At 39.3% G+C, this 20,764-nt stretch overlaps 2 protein-coding genes across 28 annotated transcripts in view; one reads left to right on the plus strand and one right to left on the minus strand.

Annotated features, from left to right (window-relative positions):
* LOC127509895 (gastrula zinc finger protein XlCGF57.1-like) overlaps nucleotides 1-20,764 on the minus strand; it is a 258,569-nt gene that overhangs the window by 98,135 nt on the left and 139,670 nt on the right. The gene's annotated exons all lie outside the window — the stretch shown is intronic.
* Nucleotides 1-20,764, plus strand: part of LOC127509829 (protein NLRC5-like) — a 90,085-nt gene that overhangs the window by 56,512 nt on the left and 12,809 nt on the right. For 15 of the 18 annotated variants that reach the window (XM_051888853.1, XM_051888848.1, XM_051888845.1 and 12 more), the window contains one exon: nucleotides 20,404-20,577. The exons of 2 other annotated variants lie outside the window; for them this stretch is intronic. In XM_051888853.1, the coding sequence (XP_051744813.1) occupies nucleotides 20,404-20,577 (174 nt within the window). The remainder of the gene's footprint in view (nucleotides 1-20,403; nucleotides 20,578-20,764) is intronic. One more of the 18 variants, XM_051888852.1, reaches the window with a different exon arrangement.

Here is a 20,764-nt window from a genome sequence, read left to right on the forward strand (position 1 = left end):
TAAAAGTGGACTAATCCTTTAAGCTAAGAATTTCTTACAGTAGAGTTATGATAACCTTATTTAGCATATATGACTGTCTATGAATATGTTAAGCTTGCAAATGTTAATAAGCCTGATAAAGGTTTGATTTCAAATTCTACTTCTAACCCATTACCATTTTGCCAGTTGACTTCCTCATCCTAAAGTGCGAAATTAATGTTAATGTTAACCTAAAATTGACCTACTGTATGTTACTTAACACTTGTTACAGTAGCCTAATTATGTCTAGGGTGACCAGCCATCCTGTTTTTCCTGGGACAGTTCCGTATTTAAGCTCTATTTTTAGTGTCCCGACTTTTTAAGAAAAAATCATAGAATGAGTAGTAGTAGTAGTAGTAGTATTCTGTTATGCAAGAACAGCCCAATCAATTCATCATATAACAAAATTACCATCCAATCACAGTTCGTTATCGATTAGTGAAGGCGGGATAGGCGGAATCGCGCTGAATGACACAGACCAGAAGCTCGCGCTATCTCTCTTTCTTGCGCGCGCAATCAGTTCTCTTGGCGCCTGAATGGTCAAATGCACACATAGTTGTCAAAACGTCCATTGTGTGGAGTATCTCATGTAAATACAGTCGGTTAAATACGTCCTTAAGTGGATGTAAACAGGTGGGGGAAAACAGGATATGTGTCAGTATCGTGAAATAAAATTTCTCATATGGTGATATTGCCCACTCGTCCCGTATTCCACCATGAGAAATCTGGTCTCTCTAATTATGTCACTTGCCAAAGTGGGCAAAAGCCCAAAAAAAGGGTACACATGTTGATTACATTTTTTCACTCCTGATGAGTTTTCATTCCTGCATTTTAAATGTGGTATGTGATGTCACATAGAACATAAATTTAAGATGTAACATTTTAAATTTACTTTGGATCCATTAGCGTTAGCAGGCTGAAGAGAAATGTTTAGCTAAAAATAAAAGAACTTCTCATGTAAATTTTGTGATAACATTGTCGTGGCCGTAGTACAGTGTACATTTTAGGACTTCCTCAAACCTCAGTTATACAACGAAAAGGCGTCATGCCTCAGACTAAAAGGCTTCAGTCATCTGACTGGAAGGCTTCAGGTCTCAGGAAAAACAATGTCAGGTGTCAGGTCTTGTACAATTAGGCATCGAACGAAACAGACTCAGACCAAAAGGCTTCAGACCAAAAGGCATCGGATGAAATGGTCTCAGACAAAAACGCATTTTTATCTATTGGCATAAGTTGTCTTTTTCTTTACTGTTACTATTCCCAAGTTGATGTAAGGTGTGTGTGCGTGCATGTTAATTATGTAGAATCTGTTGATGATTCATGGCTATTTATGTAATCCCTTGGCAAATAAGAAAAGAAAAGAACTGAAAAGAAAATGTCGATTTTTACATTGGTCTGCAGAAAAACAGCAACGGGCTGAATGAAAATGTAAAATGTGACTCTTCCATCCAGATAGTGGTATTCTGTTTTTATTGTTATTTTTTATGCATTCCATTTTTATTCTTATGTATTTGTTTCCTTTTTATGTAAAGCACTTTGAATTACCATTGTGTATGAAATGTGCTAAATAAATAAAATTGCCTTACCTTGCCTAATCGACTCTGACAGTAGGTGGCACTGGAACAGCAGAAATTCAGTCAGTCACGTTCAACGTACGTCGGACAGACCGACGAATAGGAATCTCGCTAGAGAGGCCAATCTGCTTCGAGTGTAACTACAACGAGCCAATGCACATTGGCATGCAATCATATGCAGCAGCTGCTCGCCTCGCAGCACGGGTATATAATGAGCAGCAGGTGCGTTGCATCTTCAGCTTTTCGCTTCGGAGCCGAACGGATGTTCCTGTCTCTCTGCAAGCAAGTGTTGGAAAATGAGTCAGCTCTTCAAACTTCTCTCTTTTCAGTGCGGGCGTACAGCACGGCAGCGGGGTCGAAGTCCTCTCTTTTTTTTTCTCTCTCTCTTTCCTTGTTTTTGCCTTTTGAGCAAATAACTGTTTTATCAGCTTAAAAAGGCTGTTCTTACGGCCGGTCACGGTGCGTTTTTGAGCTCTAAAAAGCCGTTTTTACAGCCGGTAAGAGGTCCGCCTTCTAAGAGAGGAGAGCACACGAAAGGCTGCACACAATCCCTGTCTGTGTTGCCGCGGCTGTTCCCCTGCGTGCTTCAGCACTTTTAAAGAGCAAGTCCCTGAAAGAGCTTACACAAGTAGAGCTTACGTCTTTTTAAAGATGACATTCTACTTGTGTGTTTCTGGATGCGGTTGTTACCTGGCACCGAGGGATGGTCACGATCGCTGCATCACGTGTCTGGGCTTAAAGCACGCTGAGGCAGCGTTCATGGATGAATCATGTACCCATTGTGGGAAGATGACCATCTCGGAGTTGCGATCGAGACTCCAGTTCCTTCAAAGGGGCGGAGTCCCAGTGCCGCTGCCTCGTTCCAATCCTCCTCAGAGGGTTGCTTCAGGTAGCGGCACTGGTAATCTGAGGATTACGGTGAGCGCGCTTCCTTCGGGGAACCAACCTCCTAGGAACCCTCACCCCTCCTGCACTCCACAGCCAGTAGAGTTGCCGGGGGAGCGCGGTGGGCCATCTCAAAGGTGTGCACCATCCGTATCCTTCGGAGCTCCCCCCGATGACCGGATGTTGATAGCTGCATCGGAGGGTGAGCCAGATTTATCTGGAGATGACGAGTCGGTGTGGTTGCCTCCTTCGGGAACGGTAACTGTGCCCGATTCGGATCCGCAGATGATGGCTATGCTTTCTCAGGACGCCAACAGGGTCGGGCTCGTGTGGAACCCTCCACCGTGTCCTGAGCCCTCGAGGTTGGACGATTGGTATCTCGGGGTGGCGCGTGCTGGTTCTCAGCCACCCACCCCGGTTCCTTTCTTCCTGGAGGTGCATGAAGAACTCACCGGTACATGGGCGGCACCTTTTACTGCCCGAAACCGTTCCGGTGGGTCCTCCTCCCTCCCCACCCTTGATGGCAGTGTGGCGAAGGGTTATACGCGCATCCCCCCTGTGGAACGGGCCGTTGCTATGCAACTGTGCCCTAACTCCACCTGGCAGGGGGAGCCGTCTCTCCTTTCCCGGGCCTGTAAGCACTCGTCGGATCTTACCGGCAGGGCTTACCAGGCCTGCGGGGAAGCCGCTTCCGCCTTACACGCTATGGCGTTTTTGCAGGTCCATCAGGCCAAGGCACTGAAGGACCTGCACGAGGGTGGTCATGATCCACAAGTTCTCCAGGAACTTCGTGCTATGACGGACCTCGCGCTTAACTCTCTGTGTTAGCCTTGTCCCACCGTCCATAGGCAAGGGGGTACAGGAGGCTTGCACAGAGCGCTGGAAGGAGGAAGCCCCTGTGGCGCTTTGGTAGGGATTCCTATTCGTCGGTCTGTCCGACGTATGTCAACTGAATGGGAACGTCTCGGTTACAAAGGTAACCCTCGTTCCCTGAAGGAGACGTACGTCCCGTTGCCACGGTCGCTGTACCCCGCTGATGCTGCCGCCTATCCGGTTCGGCTCCTCAGCGAAAACCTGAAGATGCAACGCACCTGCTGCTCATTATATACCCACGCTGTGAGGCGAGCAGCTGCTGCATATGATTGCATGCCAATGTGCATTGGCTCGTTTTAGTTACACTCGAAGCAGATTGGCCTCTCTAGCGAGATTCCTATTCGTCGGTCTGTCCGACGTACGTCTCCATTCCCTCCTTCAGGGAATGAGGGTTACCTTTGTAAACGAGACGTTAATTTTCGTATGTGTTCATGATAGTTTGCAATACAAGCTAGTTACAATGTGTTATTTTGCAAACTTTTTATACATGCAGATAAAACTAGTGAATAATACAAATTTACAAAATAATCTCAGTGGGATATATTTAATACAACTTAGTGTAACATTTAACAGATAACTGTGTGCACGTGACATCACATTGAGGCAGGGCAATTCGCTTCTTTCTAAGTCTGTTTTGTCTGATGCCTTTTAGTCTAAGGCCATTTTGTCTGATGCCTTTTTATCTGAGTCTGTTTCGTCTGATGCCTTTTGGTCAATGTCGATACTACGGTAAAAATATTTAAAGATACAAATAAAACAATGCTATATATTTTTTCAGGTAGGTGTAATAGTAGTAAGTAAAAATACCACAGAAATTGAATAATCAAATATAAAATAACTCTGCATAGTCATAACTGTATAAATTAAATATAGATTAATCCTTATTCAAGCTTTTCTTTTGGTGTTTGACTATCATTTATAATACAGACAGCCAATAGTAGACAGTAGCATGTTTTAAAGGCTGCTGTCTCTAAGACCTAATAGACGGAGAAAATATGTGTCAGAAGGGACAGAGGACCCAAAAGCGATGGCGGAACAGAAACATTTTATTAATAATAACAATGAAACACAGGCAGTCTGCCGAGCACCGGCTCTCAGGGTGAATGCAGCTAGAGAACTTAAATAGTCCACATCAAACTAAATGAAGAAAAGGGTCCCGAGCTTGTCAGAGGGCACACGGTGAAGAGGTTGTACTGTCCCGAACCAGTAGACACAGCACCACTGATGGCAGGTGGCAAAGCGACCTCAGGCAGCAGGAAGATAGGCAGAGAACAGGTATGACGTGCACGACTAGACAGTTCAAACAAGACTGGGACTAAGACTGGGACTAACAATAAGGATAAACTTCTAATGAAGTCTGGCAGGCATAAGGAGCCGAGTAACACGCTAGAAAATACACAATAATCTGGCTAAGAGCTGAGGGAACAGCAGAGTAAAGTAGCAGAGAAAATTAGTTTAGAGAAAGAACAGGTGTGGAGATGATCAGCATGAGCGCTGATTGCAATAGCGAACAGCTGAGTCAAGGTAGCAGTAATGACTGGAGAAAGAGAAACAGGGAGAATATCAAACCCGACTCATGACAAATATGCATGCTGTACACATTCACATAACCAACGCAAATATACGCCAAGATGGGCATTTTGACATAACTGTGTGTGTATTTGAACTTTTATGTGTAATAAACCGTGAAAATCTGACACTCGCGAGAGGAGGCTATGTGTGTGCGCTTTGGTTGAGAGCGCACTGACTGAAGACCATCTCTCAGAGAGCCGGCGATTAGTTTTTTCTCCCTAGGACATAGCTTACACTTTACCGTAATGTTCTTGCCAACAAGTGTCAAAAAAGTGAAGTAATTGGAATATTTCCATTCTGCAAAACAGCCACTTGCTTCTGCCGACATCATCAGACAGCGTCTATGCAGCCAACTGGTGCGAAGTTGTGAACTTAAAGGAACACTCCACTTTTTTTGAAAATAGACTCATTTTCCAACTCCCCTAGAGTTAAACAGTTGAGTTTTACCATTTTTCGAATCCATTCAGCCGATCTCCGGGTCTGGCAGTACCACTTTTAGCATAGCTTAGCATAGTTCATTGAATCTGATTAGACCGTTAGCATCTCATTCAAAAATAACCAAAGAGTTTCGATATTTTTCCTATTTAAAACTTGACTCTTCTGTAGTTACATCGTGTACTAAGACCGGCGTCTCTTACAAATGTCTCCATGGTTGCAAGGCATGCTCCCTGTGCAAGCAGGGGGTCACAGGCGCTGCATAATATCATTGCGCCTGCTGCAGCCATGGTACGGCAGCAAAGTTCCTTGATCATTATGCCGGAATGACAGTATAATTCCTAGCTATATTGGCCTTGAAAATCGCAACTTTTCATTTTCCGTCGGTCTTGGTAAACGATGTAACTACAGAAGAGTCAAGTTTTAAATAGGGAAAATATCGAAACTCTTTGGTTATTTTTGAGCGAGATGCTATTGGTCTAATCAGATTCAATGAACTATGCTAAGCTATGCTAAAAGTGGTACCGCCAGACCCGGAGATCGGCTGAATGGATTCGAAAACGCAAAAAAAGTGGAGTGTTCCTTTAAGCCCGTGGTATACTTCACTTTCCGCGCCCAGACGCGTCGTATGCGCAGTTCTTTCCGCGCATCTTTCAAAGTATACTCAACCACAGATACGCGCGAATGACTGAGTTTGACACATGCACAGTTCAACTATTTATTATACTCTTCCAGACATCGGAGGGCAGAACTGAGTCGTGTCATCAACGGGACATTCGCTGGGCATGATCAGAAAAGAAACATAGTGCATCCATCATTGCAACATAGTTTGGAAGATACACTAAACAAGAATCTAAAACGATGGAGAAGGATATGCTTATAAGTTTACTTGTCTTGGAAGTTTCTCTTTGTTTCAAGCGTGTTGTTCATCGACTGCACACTGTGCTCAGTACAGTGCGTATTGACACATAGTGGAATCTTCTGTCCTGCTTGCACATGCACTGTTGCACGCGCACCGTCCACGTGGTCTCAAAATTTGGGCTGCACGCGGACGGGGTGCACAACACGAACGGCCGAAGTATACCCCGGGCTTTACACGCTTCTGCACTACAGCTAACAATTTTAAAGAGGCAACACCCAGTTTTACCTTTGGAATTACCTTTACAAATGTAGATTTTAAATTCAATATTGATTTATACAGAACTGTTGAACTAATTTACAGTATGTAACGCAAGTACATTATAAGTAACATTAATCAAATTACCTAAAAATGAACAGTAATCCCTTCCTTTACATTTTCAGTGGATAAGTAATTTAATTACTTAGTAAAGCGTTACACCCAACACTGCTCATGCCTCACAAGAAAACAAAATCACATTGTTAATTCTGATCTCAAGAATGGTCTTGTTACACTTATAGCTGCTTCTCGGCATGCCATGTATTCGTTCACAAAATAAATGAGTTTTTCAACAGAGATATTGGATATATTAATACATTGTCTGTAACCACAGTGATGTACTTTAATTTACTGTGAACACTGGCCAATGTTATTTTGCTAACAGGGTTCAATATGAGAAATCAGACTCAGAATTCCAGAAGTACCGCCTCCGTAAGGAGTTCAGTGAAAATCGTCTATGGATCTTTCAGGTAGGAAAGAAATTAATGCATTTTTGATATTTAGATTATAAAAAAGAAACAGTATACTGAACAAATGTAAAAGTGTTTTTTTAATACCTAATTAATGTTTCTTTTTTTAACTTAGATATTTTAGAACATAAGTTAGAACTAAAAGCTTTTTTTTTTCTATACCATTACTTTACTTGGCTTTTGGTAAGCTTTCATTTTAAAATAGTAATTCAAATAGTATAGAAGTTTCATTTCCTGTGTTATTTGTTATTTTAATCTCACAAATTTATAAAATGAATACTGGCTATTATTAATAAAAACTAGTTTTGACCTAGTATATTTTATGTTCTATTAACTTATAGTTAAATGTCTCATTAGCACAACTTTTTTCCCATTCAGTCAGCCACGTTCAACGTTACGTCGATACAGAGGACAGGGTTTGTTTTTTTTTTGGAGTCCTCCAGAAACGCATCCTCACGTATTCGGTTCCAGGATTGGTTTGCAGCGATCAACCTAAAGGACACATATTTTCATGTCTTTGTTTTGCGTTGAAGGCTTGAGCATACCAGTACAAGGTCCTCCCCTTTGGGCTGTCCCTGCCGCAGAAGCTGCCCTTGGCCCGCTCAGGCAGGCGGGCATTCGCATTCTTAACTTCTCAATGACTGGCTCATTCTGGCCCAGTCCCGAGATCAGTCATGTGATCACGGACCTGGTGCTCAGCCACCTCAGCTGGTTGGGGCTTCGGGTCAACTGGGAAAAGAGCAAGCTCTTCCCCATGCAGAGCTTCTCTTTTCTCGGTGTGGAGTTGGACTTGGTCAACATGACAGCGCACCTCACCAACAAGCGTACACTGTCAGTGCTGAACTACCTGAATATGTTCATGCAGAAAACAGTGGTTCCACTGAAGCAATTTCAGAGGCTCCTGGGGCATATGGCATCCGCAGCTGCGGTCACGCCACTCAGATTGTTGAATATGAGACTGCTTCAGCACTGGCTACACAGCCAAGTCCCGAGATGGACATGGCGCATCAATTGTCTCGAGTTGCTAGCAGTATTCCTTGCCCTGAGCCAGTTTCGACTGCTGCTGAATGGCAAGAATGTACTGGTCTGTACGGCTAACACAACAACCATGGCATACATCACCATATGGCACCCATGACCAGACCTCTGGAACCCCTTCTTTGGGACTGGGAACGCTTTCCTAGTGTTTTGGTCATGGCTGAAAAAAGTGGGAATCGAGTTTAGAAGCACTTTTCCCTGGGGCAGGAACAGCAGCTTTGACCATCCCCAGAGTAAGTCCCCTACGGTATGGAGGACTTCTTTCTGGCTTACTTCGGGTGCTTGTGTAGGTTACAACATTTCTGAGAGCAGTTGCCAAAAAGGACACACCATAGCTTGCCAGCATCTGTATCTCTCGTAACAAGTTTCAGTTGCTATGCCATTTTCCATAGGAACACCATTACATCAGTATCGACATAACGTCGAACGTGACTGACTGAATGGGAATGTCTAGGTTACTGTTGTAACCTCCGTTCACTGAAGGAGGGAACACAGAGATGTTAAGCCCCCCTGCCATAGCTTTGAACCACCTCTGAATGGCCGGGATCCTTGTCTCGGCTCTTTAGCAAAGCATGAAAGTCCTGATTATACCCGTATGTCTGGGTAGGTGTGACTCAGCATGCAAATCTCAGCATGTCCATTGGCTCGTTTTTTTTTTTACCACTTGGAGGTGATTGGGCTCCCACACAAGACCCTATTACGTCAGTATCTTCCTTCAGGGAATGAGGGTTACAATGGTAACCTAGACGTTCCAGGTGCACAATGATTATATTTTAAGCATATTTTGAATTTATTCTACTTCTTTTTTGCATGCTTTTAGGATGTTGAGAACAAAATAATCGTATTTCTGAAGAATGAGCTGGAGAAGTTTAAGAAAATATTACAAAAAGAGAACACACAATACTTTGTGCAGGACTTCAATGAGGGCATGTGTAGTATCAAAGAAGCAGCTCTTGATATCGTACTTTACTTCCTAAGAGATATGAAGCACGACGAACTTGCAAATACTCTAGAAGGTAACATGGCTCATGACATAAATATCTGACATATATGTCACTATTGCAATTGTAAGATATTTTTGTTCATGTTTGTACATTTAGATGAGCTGGTCTTCATTCATCAGCGACAGCTAAAATTAAACCTGAAGAGGAAGTATCAGTGTCTGTTTGAAGGAATTGCAAAGCATGGTGACTCCACACTTTTGAATAACATCTACACAGATCTCTATATCACTCAGGGTGGCAGTGAACAGATCAATACTGAACATGAGGTTAGACAGATTGAGGTTGCTTTCAGGTGTGCAGAATCACAAGACATACAGATTGAATGCAAAAATTTGTTTGAAGCACCTGAACAAGACAAGGAGATCAGAAGTGTACTGACAAAAGGAGTTGCTGGCATTGGAAAATCAGTCTCTGTCCAAAAGTTTGTTCTGGATTGGGCTGAAGGAAAAGAAAATCAAGATATCAGCTTCATATTTCCTCTTCCATTCAGAGAGATGAACTTAAAGGAGCAAGAAACACAAAGTTTGATTAGCCTTATAACTCAGTTTTTCCCAGAGATAAAAGGACTGAACCTTGCAAGAAATGATAAATTCAAAGTCTTGTTCATCCTTGATGGATTGGATGAATGCCGACTTCCTCTAAACTTTGAAGGTAATGAGACGTGGCGTGATATATCATCACCAGCCGCTCTGGATGTTCTCCTAACAAACCTCATGAAGGGAAATTTGCTTCCTTCTGCTCTCATCTGGATCACCACCAGACCAGAAGCTGCCGGTAAGATTCCCCCTGACTGTATTGACCAGGTAACAGAGATACGAGGATTCAATGATGCACAAAAGGAGGAGTACTTCAAGAAAAGGTTCACAGATGAGTCTATGGCAAACAAAATCATTGATCTTATTAAACAGTCAAAGAGCCTCTTTATCATGTGCTACATCCCAGTCTTCTGCTGGATTTCAGCCACTGTTCTCCAAAACATTTTGGAAGAGGAAAGATATACAGAAGACACTCCCAAGACTCTGACACAAATGTACACACACTTTCTTCGCTTTCAGATCCAGCAGAGCAGACGGAAGTATGATGTTTGCTGGGATAAAGACACCATCCTTTCACTGGGGAAACTGGCATTTCATCAGCTGGAAAGAAACAACCTGATTTTTTATGAATCAGACCTGGAAGCATGTGGCATTGATGTCTCTAAAGCATCGGTGTATTCAGGCATGTGTACCCAGATCTTTAAGGAGGAAACAGGGATCATTCTTGGTACCATGTACTGCTTTGTTCACTTGAGCATTCAAGAGTTTATTGCTGCCCTTTATGCACATCTATTTCTAGACATCAACAAGAAAAGTGTGTTTGATCAGGAGTCTACACAACAGGAAAACAAAAATGAAACCATGGTTGATTTGCTGAAGACTGCAGTGGACAAGGCGCTTGAGAGTGACAATGGACACCTGGATCTTTTCCTTCGCTTCCTTCTTGGTCTGTCACTTGAGTCTAATCATCCACTTTTACGAGGTCTGCTGACCCAGCAAGATGGCAATGACCAGTGCTACAAAGAAGTAGTTCAGTACATCAAGCAGAAGTTAGAAGATAATCTATCTCCAGAGAGATCCATCAATCTTTTTCATTGCCTGAATGAACTGAATGACCAAACTCTGGTGAAAGAGATTCAAAACCAACTTAACAAAGGAAGACTTTCATCTGCTGATCTTTCACCTGCCCAGTGGTCTGCTGTGGCTTTTGTGATGCTGACATCAGAAGAGGAGCTGGAAGAGTTTAGCCTACAGAAGTTCAAGAAATCAGACGAGTGTTTCTTTAGGCTACTGGAAGTCGTCAAAACCTCCAAAACAGCTCTGTAAGTCATCTAATAAGTAACATTATTTAATAACATTTTTGCACTCATCTGAAAAGTACATTTATTATTATTATTATTATTATTATTTATTTATTTATAAAAGCTATCTATAGTTTTTTTATTATTATTATTATTATTAATACCAAATATAAGAATATGCTAGACAGCATGCCAATTTGTCCAGTATGTTATACACATACAGTACATCCTTGTTAAGTTAACCAAACTTCATATAGTTATAACATCACAGATTCAGCCAACACACCCTCAGAACCAGGTCCTTCAGCTCCATGCATCTGCCTACAATTACCCAAATTACCCATGTTATCAGAACCTGTTGTCCGGTCTCATCAATCTCCACTTGAGTGAAAACCTGCCTGACTCTACTTACCTACTCACCTTCTTCGTCTTCCACGTCTCATCGGATCCCAGCTCATTTGAAAGTGCTCTGCCATTCCCTGCAAAGAGAAAGCTACCATTAACTAAGTGTGACTGTCTACTTGTTACCATACTGCTCCCTCACCTGCTTACCAGTTTTTGCTTTTGGCTATGATCTGTTAATAAAATAACTGCTTAGCACTACCTGTGTGTTCCCTCTTCTGTTTGTGCGTGACATAATGTGTGATTGTCTTTAAAGAGTGCGGTCTAGTGATCATATTTACCAAATTAATTTTTATGTATTATTGACTAAATTACGTTCTTCTGCAGAGTATGCACTTTAGTTTAGCTTAGCTTTAGCACTAGCTTAGCTTCGTTTCCATGGCTCTCAGCCCCAGTCAGCTTTTCGCATACCCTCATTGCCCCTCGCAGGTCGGGGGTACCCGTGAGACTGTGCCATTTCAACGTTTTTCTTTTCCTGGCCATATACAAACAATTTTCCCCCCAAAAAATGGCCCTGATTCTCAGAACAAACTCCTGCACGGATTTCAACTAGCTAAGAGGCCTCACACGAGGCACCCTGCAATGGACAGAAGCCAACCCTCCTTAAACTCTAATAGTGAATGAAATAAACACAATAAAATGAAAGTAAAATGGCAGAGTTTGGACACCTCTGGCTTAAACTAAAACAAAACAGCAACAGAGTCTAGGCCTGATCCTCTCTCATCATTCATTGTCGTCACTCCTTTTTTAATTATTCTGGAGCTCCTCTGGGGGACTCGTGGCACTCTTTATCACTTGTGCTAATGGCTTTGCTCTGTTCTCATGGCCCCACCCTGCTTGCCACAAGGACACATAGGCCATAAGCCAGAATTAGGCCTTAGTTCAATTAGGGTATTTAAGTATCTTTTATAAACATACACTAGAAAAAAAAACATCACTGCTGTGCATCTTGAGACAAAACAATGGCACTGACATATTTTAAGATATGTCAGTGCAAGTTTCTTTCAGTTAAAACAGCTCAAACATGCATTTTAGTCTAGGACTAGCTTAACCCTCTGGAGTCTGAGGCTGATTTGGGGGCCTGGAGAAGTTTTGACATGCCCTGACATTTGTGCTTTTTTCAGTTGTTTATAAACATATTAATGACAAAAGTCTTATTACACTGTATTCAACAAGTATGTACATGTTTGTATTTTTGAGAGTATTATGTATATGCATGGTTTTTGGAAAAAAAAAAAAAATGTCACTGAAATAAGGCCTCAAAATGCATACTAAATGTTTTTTCACAAGACTTTTGGAAATTGCATATTTTAATCTAGAGTTTTTGTTTCAAAATGATGTGAAAATGATCCTGCCTACTCAGACACAAAAAACAATGTATTGATTTTAAATTTCTAAGACCCTTTTTGTTTAGGGAGCTCATATGCGGAGAGGCGTGAATCTTCCTGAATAATGCTGTGATTCACACCGGAGAAGATTAAGACCCTGCTCCTAATGAGCCACATAATAAGCCATTAGTTCAGGAATGTGACTGAGTCAACTAAGAAAGAATGCAATGACAAAAGACATATATCATTTTTTTGTTTTAAGTTTATTTAAAATATAGTTAACTATATAAATGAGAGTCAAAGACACACACAGTTATACCAGGAAATAAATCCTGTTCAAAGATATATGTAAACATCACATACCTGGCATTTGGTGTTTCTGCAATGGAGGGGAAAAAAAGAAGAAGGGAAAAAAACCTTTTCTGCTTCCAGTCAGTGATCTCAGTATCATATGCATGCAGTCCAATGTGGGCCAATATCTGGATACTATAATTCTCAAATCTGTGAGATAAAAGAAAAAATCACCTGTGATCATGTTGATAACAGGATCATATCAGCTATTGTATTAACGTTAATATAATGTCCACTCTTATGCATGCACATATTATTGCACATTATGTGAAGAAAATTTTGTATAGGCCTATATTTAAAATTACAGTACCAGTCAAAAGATTGGATGCATTGCTATTTATAATGTTTTTGAAAGCAGTCTCATGCTCATCAAGCCTGCATTTATTTGATCAAAAATACAAAAAAAAAAAACAAAAAAAAAAAAACACTGTAGTATTGTGAAATAGTATTACAGTTTAAAATAATGTTTTTCTATTTTAATATACTTTAAAAAATATAATCTGTTTCTTTGATGAAAGGGTCTAAACATTCATATTACCTCTATGGCATTTTATATATTATAGTTATAGTTATATACTAAATGTTAATGTGCAGTTTAATAAATTGCTAACACATTTTATTTCAGTATTTATTACGTATTTCAGTCGATTTCACTCATCTCAGTATAGCAATATAATTTGGGAATACCCATGGCAATTTACATTTAATTCACACTGAGACACACAAAACTTGCAGGATTCATATTTAAACGGTCTTTTTGTGGTTTAATATTTACAGACACTATATCACAATTAGAATAAAGGACTAAAGAATAAAAAAGACTTAGTATTCACTATCATTGACTTGATTGATTCTCAAAATGAAAGTGAAAGCAACTCTTCCTCTGAGGTAAATCCTTTTAGAATTATTCTTTACCACATCTCAAAACTATGAAAAGTAGCTTACGTGAAAATGACCAAGCTTGATGCATTTTTCCAAGCTGATGCGGGTGTTCGCTCTCTGTGAATGAATCGCCTCAGAATTTGCATCTGAATAGCGCTCATGCTCCGTGGATGTGGCCGCATTAGCGGATAATGAGCTGACTCGCAAACGTCTGACAACCTTCTCTTTTCATACAGATTACATAAACAAAGAATTTTTTTTTTTCAATTTGGCTTACATGGACGGAGTATTTTAAGTTGATTTTGCTGCTATGTGAAAAAAAAAAAAACAGCAAAATGCACCGGCGCGTTTCCTGACTCCAGAGTATTAAGCCTTGTCTGTGAAACCGGGGGATAGTCTTATGTCACCTGGCTCAAGTCAATAACCCCAGACTCTCCACTTCAAGACATTAAGACCAGAGGTAGGCAGCGTCAGTCCTGAAAAATAAAACTGTGGTTCATCTGCTCATTGCTCTTTATTTTCCTGAAGACACTGATTAGCTTGTTCAAGTGTGTTTGATTAGGGTTGGAGCTAATCTCAGGACTGACGTTGCCTACCCCTGATTAAGATGATCATGGCTAGCTACAGTCCAGATTTGAATGAACAGACCGGCACACATTAAATGCAAATATTTTTCTTCAAACATGTTTGTTTGTTTTCATCTTGCAAGATAGGATCCATAGAACCAGATTTAACAAACAGGGCAAATTAGCATGAGAGCGCAATCTCATAAAATCATGATGGGATTGTAAAGTTCTGCTGGTGATTTACTGACAACATGCACATTAAAGAACACAGACACAGCTAGATCATTTCCATAATGGCCAATACAGTCTATCAAGAGCAGTGCAAATTTGCTTAGGGTCAGAAACAAGCAGAGCAAGAATGATAATCAGGTGTAAAAGTGGCTAAAAAATATGGCAGAAAAGTGGCTAAAGACATGTTTTTTTTTTTTTTTAGTATGTTAAATAATAGTGCAAATACCAGTAAACTGACTAGCACAACCTTAGTAAATCATGTTGAATAATTGAAATACTCTTCTCCCATAAATTGTGAGTCTGAAAGAGAAACTCCTATAAATGCTTGGTGAGCAGCAAAAAAGGTGTACACATCTTTTCATTGATAATTTTTCACTGCATGCCTTTAGTAAACCCTGACAATAGTTGTTAATGCCAAAAGAGGGTTTGCACTGGCGCAAGTGTGATCCACCATCCTCAAAGTGTATTTACTATTAATCTAAAAATAGTACATAAAAATCTGTTTAATTATTTTATTTAGTAAATATATTTTATGTATTCAGTCTTATTTTGTATTTTGTTATTTTTCTGCTTGTAGGTTAAATGATTGTAACTTAACAGACAAAAGCTGTTCAGCTCTTGCTACAGTTCTTGGATCAGATACCAGTCTGAAAGAGCTGAACATGAATAATAATAATCTACATGATTCAGGAGTGAAGCTGCTTTGCACTGGACTGAAGAGCATGAACTGTAAATTAGAGATACTGGCGTAAGTAGTGAGACAACAGACAGTGTATTTGTTGCCGCTCAGATTGGCAAAATAAGAGAGGTGTGTTTTAAAGAAATCTGAACACAAGTGGTCAGAGGAGACATATTTAAAAGATATTTAAAATGCATGTTAATACCAGGTGGAAATGGTGATGATTAAGATTAATATACTCATCAAGAAGCAACAAGCGGTCCAGTCTGTATGTTCATGTGACCCATAATTTTGTGTTTTTTCCCCCAATTGACAAGCTGTTTGTTTTCAGGCTCAGTAATTGTGCACTTACAGAGGAAAGCTGTTCGGCTCTTGCTTCAGTTCTTAGTTCAGACTCCAGCAGTCTGAAGAATCTTGAACTGAGCAATAATAATCTGAAGGATTCAGGTGTGAAGCTGCTCTTGGATGGACTGAAAAGTAACTGTAAACTGGAGAAGCTCAGGTGATTTGATGACTAACATGTTAAAGGTTTCTTGCCCTTTTTCTTGCATACATAGTCATGGGCTTTTGTTTGAAAGTATTATCAATTCTTTTTTAAAAAAAATAAAAAATTTAGGTTCTTTTATGATTTAAAATAAATTACATTCATGTAATTTCTAGAAAAACTAGTTATTCAAATGAATGTTGCATTTTCATTCATGTTCCAGACTTTCAGACTGCAGTATCAGAGAAGAAGGTTATAATGCTCTGGCTTCAGCTCTGAGATCAAACCCTTCACACCTGATAGAACTAGATCTCACAGGAAATGATCCTGGTGAATCAGGAGTGAAGGAGCTCAGTGATTTACTACAGGATCGGAACTGTAAACTGAAGGCACTTAGGTGAGATGTGATGTGAAAATTCTGGCATTATTTACTCACCCTCAAATATTTTGAGTTTGGTATGTCATTTGACAGAAATGATGACAGAATTTAATTTGTTTTTTGGTCACCTATCCATTTAAAATAGTACTAAAAAGAAACCTTACTACTTGGGATTTTAGCATTTAAATTCTGTTTTATTACACAACTTTTAGTTGTCAATTGATTTAACAGTTGAATTGTTCTTCAACTTTCCTTCTCCAGGTTTTTGAGTCCTGCTGCCTATGAAGCTTGTCAGTATGTGAGAGGAATTGTTGGTAAAAACCCATTACTCCTGAGAGAGCTAAATCTGAGTGAACGTGAACTATCAGACACAAACGTGAAGCGGATCACTGCTCTACTGCAGGATAAACACTGTAAACTCAACAAACTGATGTGAGTATTTTGATGATTTAAATGTGCTGTAATAAATTATCTTAAAGAAATCAGGTGACAAAAACAGTAATTCTCAGTAATTACTGAAAGTACTTATGTCTGTAAATTCTCCCTCTCCTGTTCATAATTTTAGGCTGCGTGATTGTGGTCTAACAGAGGAAAGCTGTTCAGCTCTCGCTACAGTCCTGAGATCAAACTCCAGTTTAAAAGAGCTTGACATCAGCAACAATAATCTGCAGGATTCAGGAGTAAAGAAACTCCAAAACGGATTTGAAAATGCAAACTGCCCACTGCAGAAACTTAGGCAAGTTAATTAAAAGAACAGATTTTTATATTTTTAATGATTAAAACATTCACTTTTGTTCCTATAAAATTACTCTATTAAAATAGTAGATAGAGAAAATATTTCTTCTGTCAGCAATTTAATTCTGTTGTTTGCCAATAACCTAAAGAGGAACAAAAGTGTTACATTTGTGTTACACTTACATTTATTATATAAAAACGTTAATTATTATTTTTAGTAGTAGAAGTAGTAGTAGTAGTAGTATTACAAACCTTTTTTTTCTGTAGACTTTCAAACTGCAGTATCACAGAAGAAGGATATAAAGCTCTGGCTTCAGCTCTGAGGTCAAACCCTTCACACCTGATAGAGCTGGATCTCACAGGAAATGATCCTGGACAATCAGGAGTGAAGGAGCTCAGTGATTTACTACAGGATCCAAACTGTCAACTCAAGAGACTGAGGTGAGTGTTCCTAAATAAGTTGTGTTTTTAAAACTGAAAAGATGTTAAACCATGAAAAAAGCTTTGAAATGACAAAAGTCTTTTTCACAAGCTTGTGAAACTGTTTTATTGTGAGTATCTCATTGTATCGCCACCTTGGAATTAGAGTTCAAGTTAGATTTCAACTTTGTAGATAGAACCTTTTTGTTTTCTAAATAAAAAGTCCTAAAATGTAGACAACTTAAAAAACATCACAATGGTAAATAAATTGTTGCAGAATAAGAATATGTGAATAACTCAATTTTGACAAAAATGTCAGATACAACCGTATTAATATGCAAGGCCATGTGACAGAAAAAAGCACTGTTTTGAATTGGTACAGGGCTTTCCTTCTGAAATCTGGACCATTTTAATATTTGGCTTACTAAAACAAACAAACAAAGTACATAATAATCAAAACATCCACATCATGACCAGAAAACAGAGCTAACTTGCTATTTCAAAGTTTTTCTTTCCCTGGCCATCTACCAGAGGTGGGTAGAGTATCCAAAAACTGTACTCAAGTAAAAGTACAAGTACTTATAAAAATATTTACTCAAAGTAAAAGTGAAAGTAATAATCTTAATAGTTACTTGAGTAAGAGTAAAAAAGTATCCATTGAAAATCCACTCAAGTAGCTCGTTACTAGTTACTTTGTAATACACACACACACATATATATATATATATATCAATACAATAGCATGTTATTATTTAGATAGATATTTAAATTATTATCATAATTAGTTGTGATGTGATTAGTTGTGATTAGTTGTCATGAGCTCACGCTCATGAACATCACAACAATGATCAATGAACAATGAACAAATGCACATTGACGGATCTTCTTCCGTCTGTTTTTCAAAATGTAATCAAATGTATATTTCTGCAGGCACGTGTAAACTGGTTAACTGTGTCAAAGCAAAGGCGTTAATTTTCAAGACAAACAGGTCGCTGGCGCCGCCATTGCGCAATAGGCTACCCACAAATTACCATTTCATACTCTATGAACAATGGTAGCTTATTTAATGTATAAATTAAGATATATGTCCATAAAAATGGTAAAGAAATGCTACATACTTTGTTATCGTGACGTAATAATCTGTTTGGTTGTAAAATGTCGGCTATTAGCTGTGTGAATTGAAATCAAATGAAATCGATACCTGTGGAATTGTTCTCAGACAGCATACGCAGTTCAACTAATAAAGATCTTCATCGCTGGCAAACAATAGGACGCATTTGCAGATTTGTTTTTAATTGACTGTAGGTCCACTGCCACTTCATCCAACACTCAGAGTGAGAAACCGCTTCAGACGATTCAGTGCGTGCAGGAACTGAACAAATCAGACTGATTCGCGAACCAATTTAGACAGATTTTGCCAACTTGTTTGATCAAGTCTTTGAACAGAATCGACTCAAAAGAGCGATTCAGTTGTGAATGCGGCATCGTTCATGAAAAAAGAGACAGCGCACTTGAAATAAACTATGCATTTCTTAACATGTACAGTATTGCATTAAAATAAAGTAACGAGAGGAACGTCGCCCAACGTAGCAAAGTAAAAGTCCAGATTTTTCATTACAAATGTACTCAAATTAAAGTAAAAGTACCCACATTTAAATCTACTCCAAAGAGTACAAATTTTCCAAAAACCTACTCAAGTAAATATAACGAAGTATATGTACTTCGTTACTACCCACCTCTGTCATCTTCAAACAATTTTCCCAATTATAGCAATTATATGATTCTTTTGAAATGCTCTTATTATACTGATTGATTATGCTAAATGCAGATAAAAAATGTCTTGTCACAAACCCGGTTTGAATGGTCAGTCATAGGCTGTGTTTGATAAATAGAAAAACTATATTAGCATCATTGTTGTTTTCTGCAGTGTTTTATTGAAAGTAGGCTAGCCATAATTTTGCTGCTCACCATGTTTTTGCTGTTGTTAAAATAACCATGTCATCTGCAGCTTTTTAATGTGGCAAGTGTCAGGAGAGAGTGAACGTGCACAAAGCTAAATGGGCTTGAATGAAGTGTGTTTGGCTTTAGATAAAACTACTAGAGGATATAGTGCTGAAAGATCATTGCTATAAACAATCCTAAGCACTTGTGTGATCCGCGCCGCTATTTTAATGTGCTACTCACTTTAACAAGAAATAGTAAAATGGTGCTCCCAATAAGTCTCACAGAAACATGCCCAGGTCCGGATGCAAACTGCGGCCTGCCATTTGAATATCAGTGGTCTATTGTTTTTATATCATACTCATGCTGGTTTTTTGTTTTCAACTGGCAAATTAACTTCAAACCAAAACTAAAAATAAGTCATAAAGTGGAAGGTAATGTCAATGTTTTTCTCATGTTTCCAGGTTTTTGGGTCCTGCTGCAGATGAAGCCTGTCAGTATGTGACTAGACTTGTGGGTAAAAACCCGTTACTCCTGAGAGAGCTGAATCTGAGTGAATGTGAAATAAGAGACATAGGAGTGAATCAGTTTGCTGCTCTACTGCAGGATAAACACTGTCAACTCAACACACTGATGTGAGTATTGCTTAAAGAATCTTAAAGAAAGTATCTTAAAGAAATCAGGTGACCCAAACAAAATAAACTTCAGCAATCACTGAATTGCATAAAGTACTTTGTAAATTATTCCTCTCCTGTTCATCATTTTAGGCTGTGTGATTGTGGCCTAACAGATGAAAGCTGTTCAGCTCTTGCAACAGTCCTGAGATCAAACTCCAGTCTGAAAGAGCTTGACGTCAGCAACAATAATCTGCAGGATTCAGGAGTGAAGAAACTCCAGAATGCATTAGAAAATACAAACTGCACATTGGAGAAACTCAAGTGAGTGATTTAAATGAACCATTTTTAACTGTCAAAATACATTTTATTTTGTGTAAAGTTAGATTATTCTAGAATACTAAAGAAGTGGGAAAGATATATCTATTTTCACTTATCAGAAAACAAAGAGAAAAATGTTTTTCAGTACTGTTGTGTAATAAATTTTCAATTTCAAACTTTTCTCTAGACTTTCAAACTGCAGTATCACAGAAGAAGGTTATAAAGCTCTGGCTTCAGCTCTGAGATCAAACCCTTCACACCTGAGAGAGCTGGATCTCACAGGAAATTATCCTGGACGATCAGGAGTGAAGGAGATCAGTGATTTACTACAGGATGGACATAATCAATTGAAGACTATCAGGTGATTAAACATTCACATTTGTAAAACTCATTGACAGACATGAAGTCCAGTGTATGAAACTAGATAAATGGGTCAAATGGTTCAATGGTGTGGAATTGGAACAAGAGGAAAAGGAGTTCACTTAATTTCAATTAAAAGATCAACAAAATCGCACAACTGAATTTAATTTCCAAGATGTTTCATGTCA

This window comes from Ctenopharyngodon idella, chromosome 3 (genome assembly GCF_019924925.1).
Source record: "Ctenopharyngodon idella isolate HZGC_01 chromosome 3, HZGC01, whole genome shotgun sequence".
In the NCBI taxonomy this organism is placed as follows: domain Eukaryota; kingdom Metazoa; phylum Chordata; class Actinopteri; order Cypriniformes; family Xenocyprididae; genus Ctenopharyngodon; species Ctenopharyngodon idella.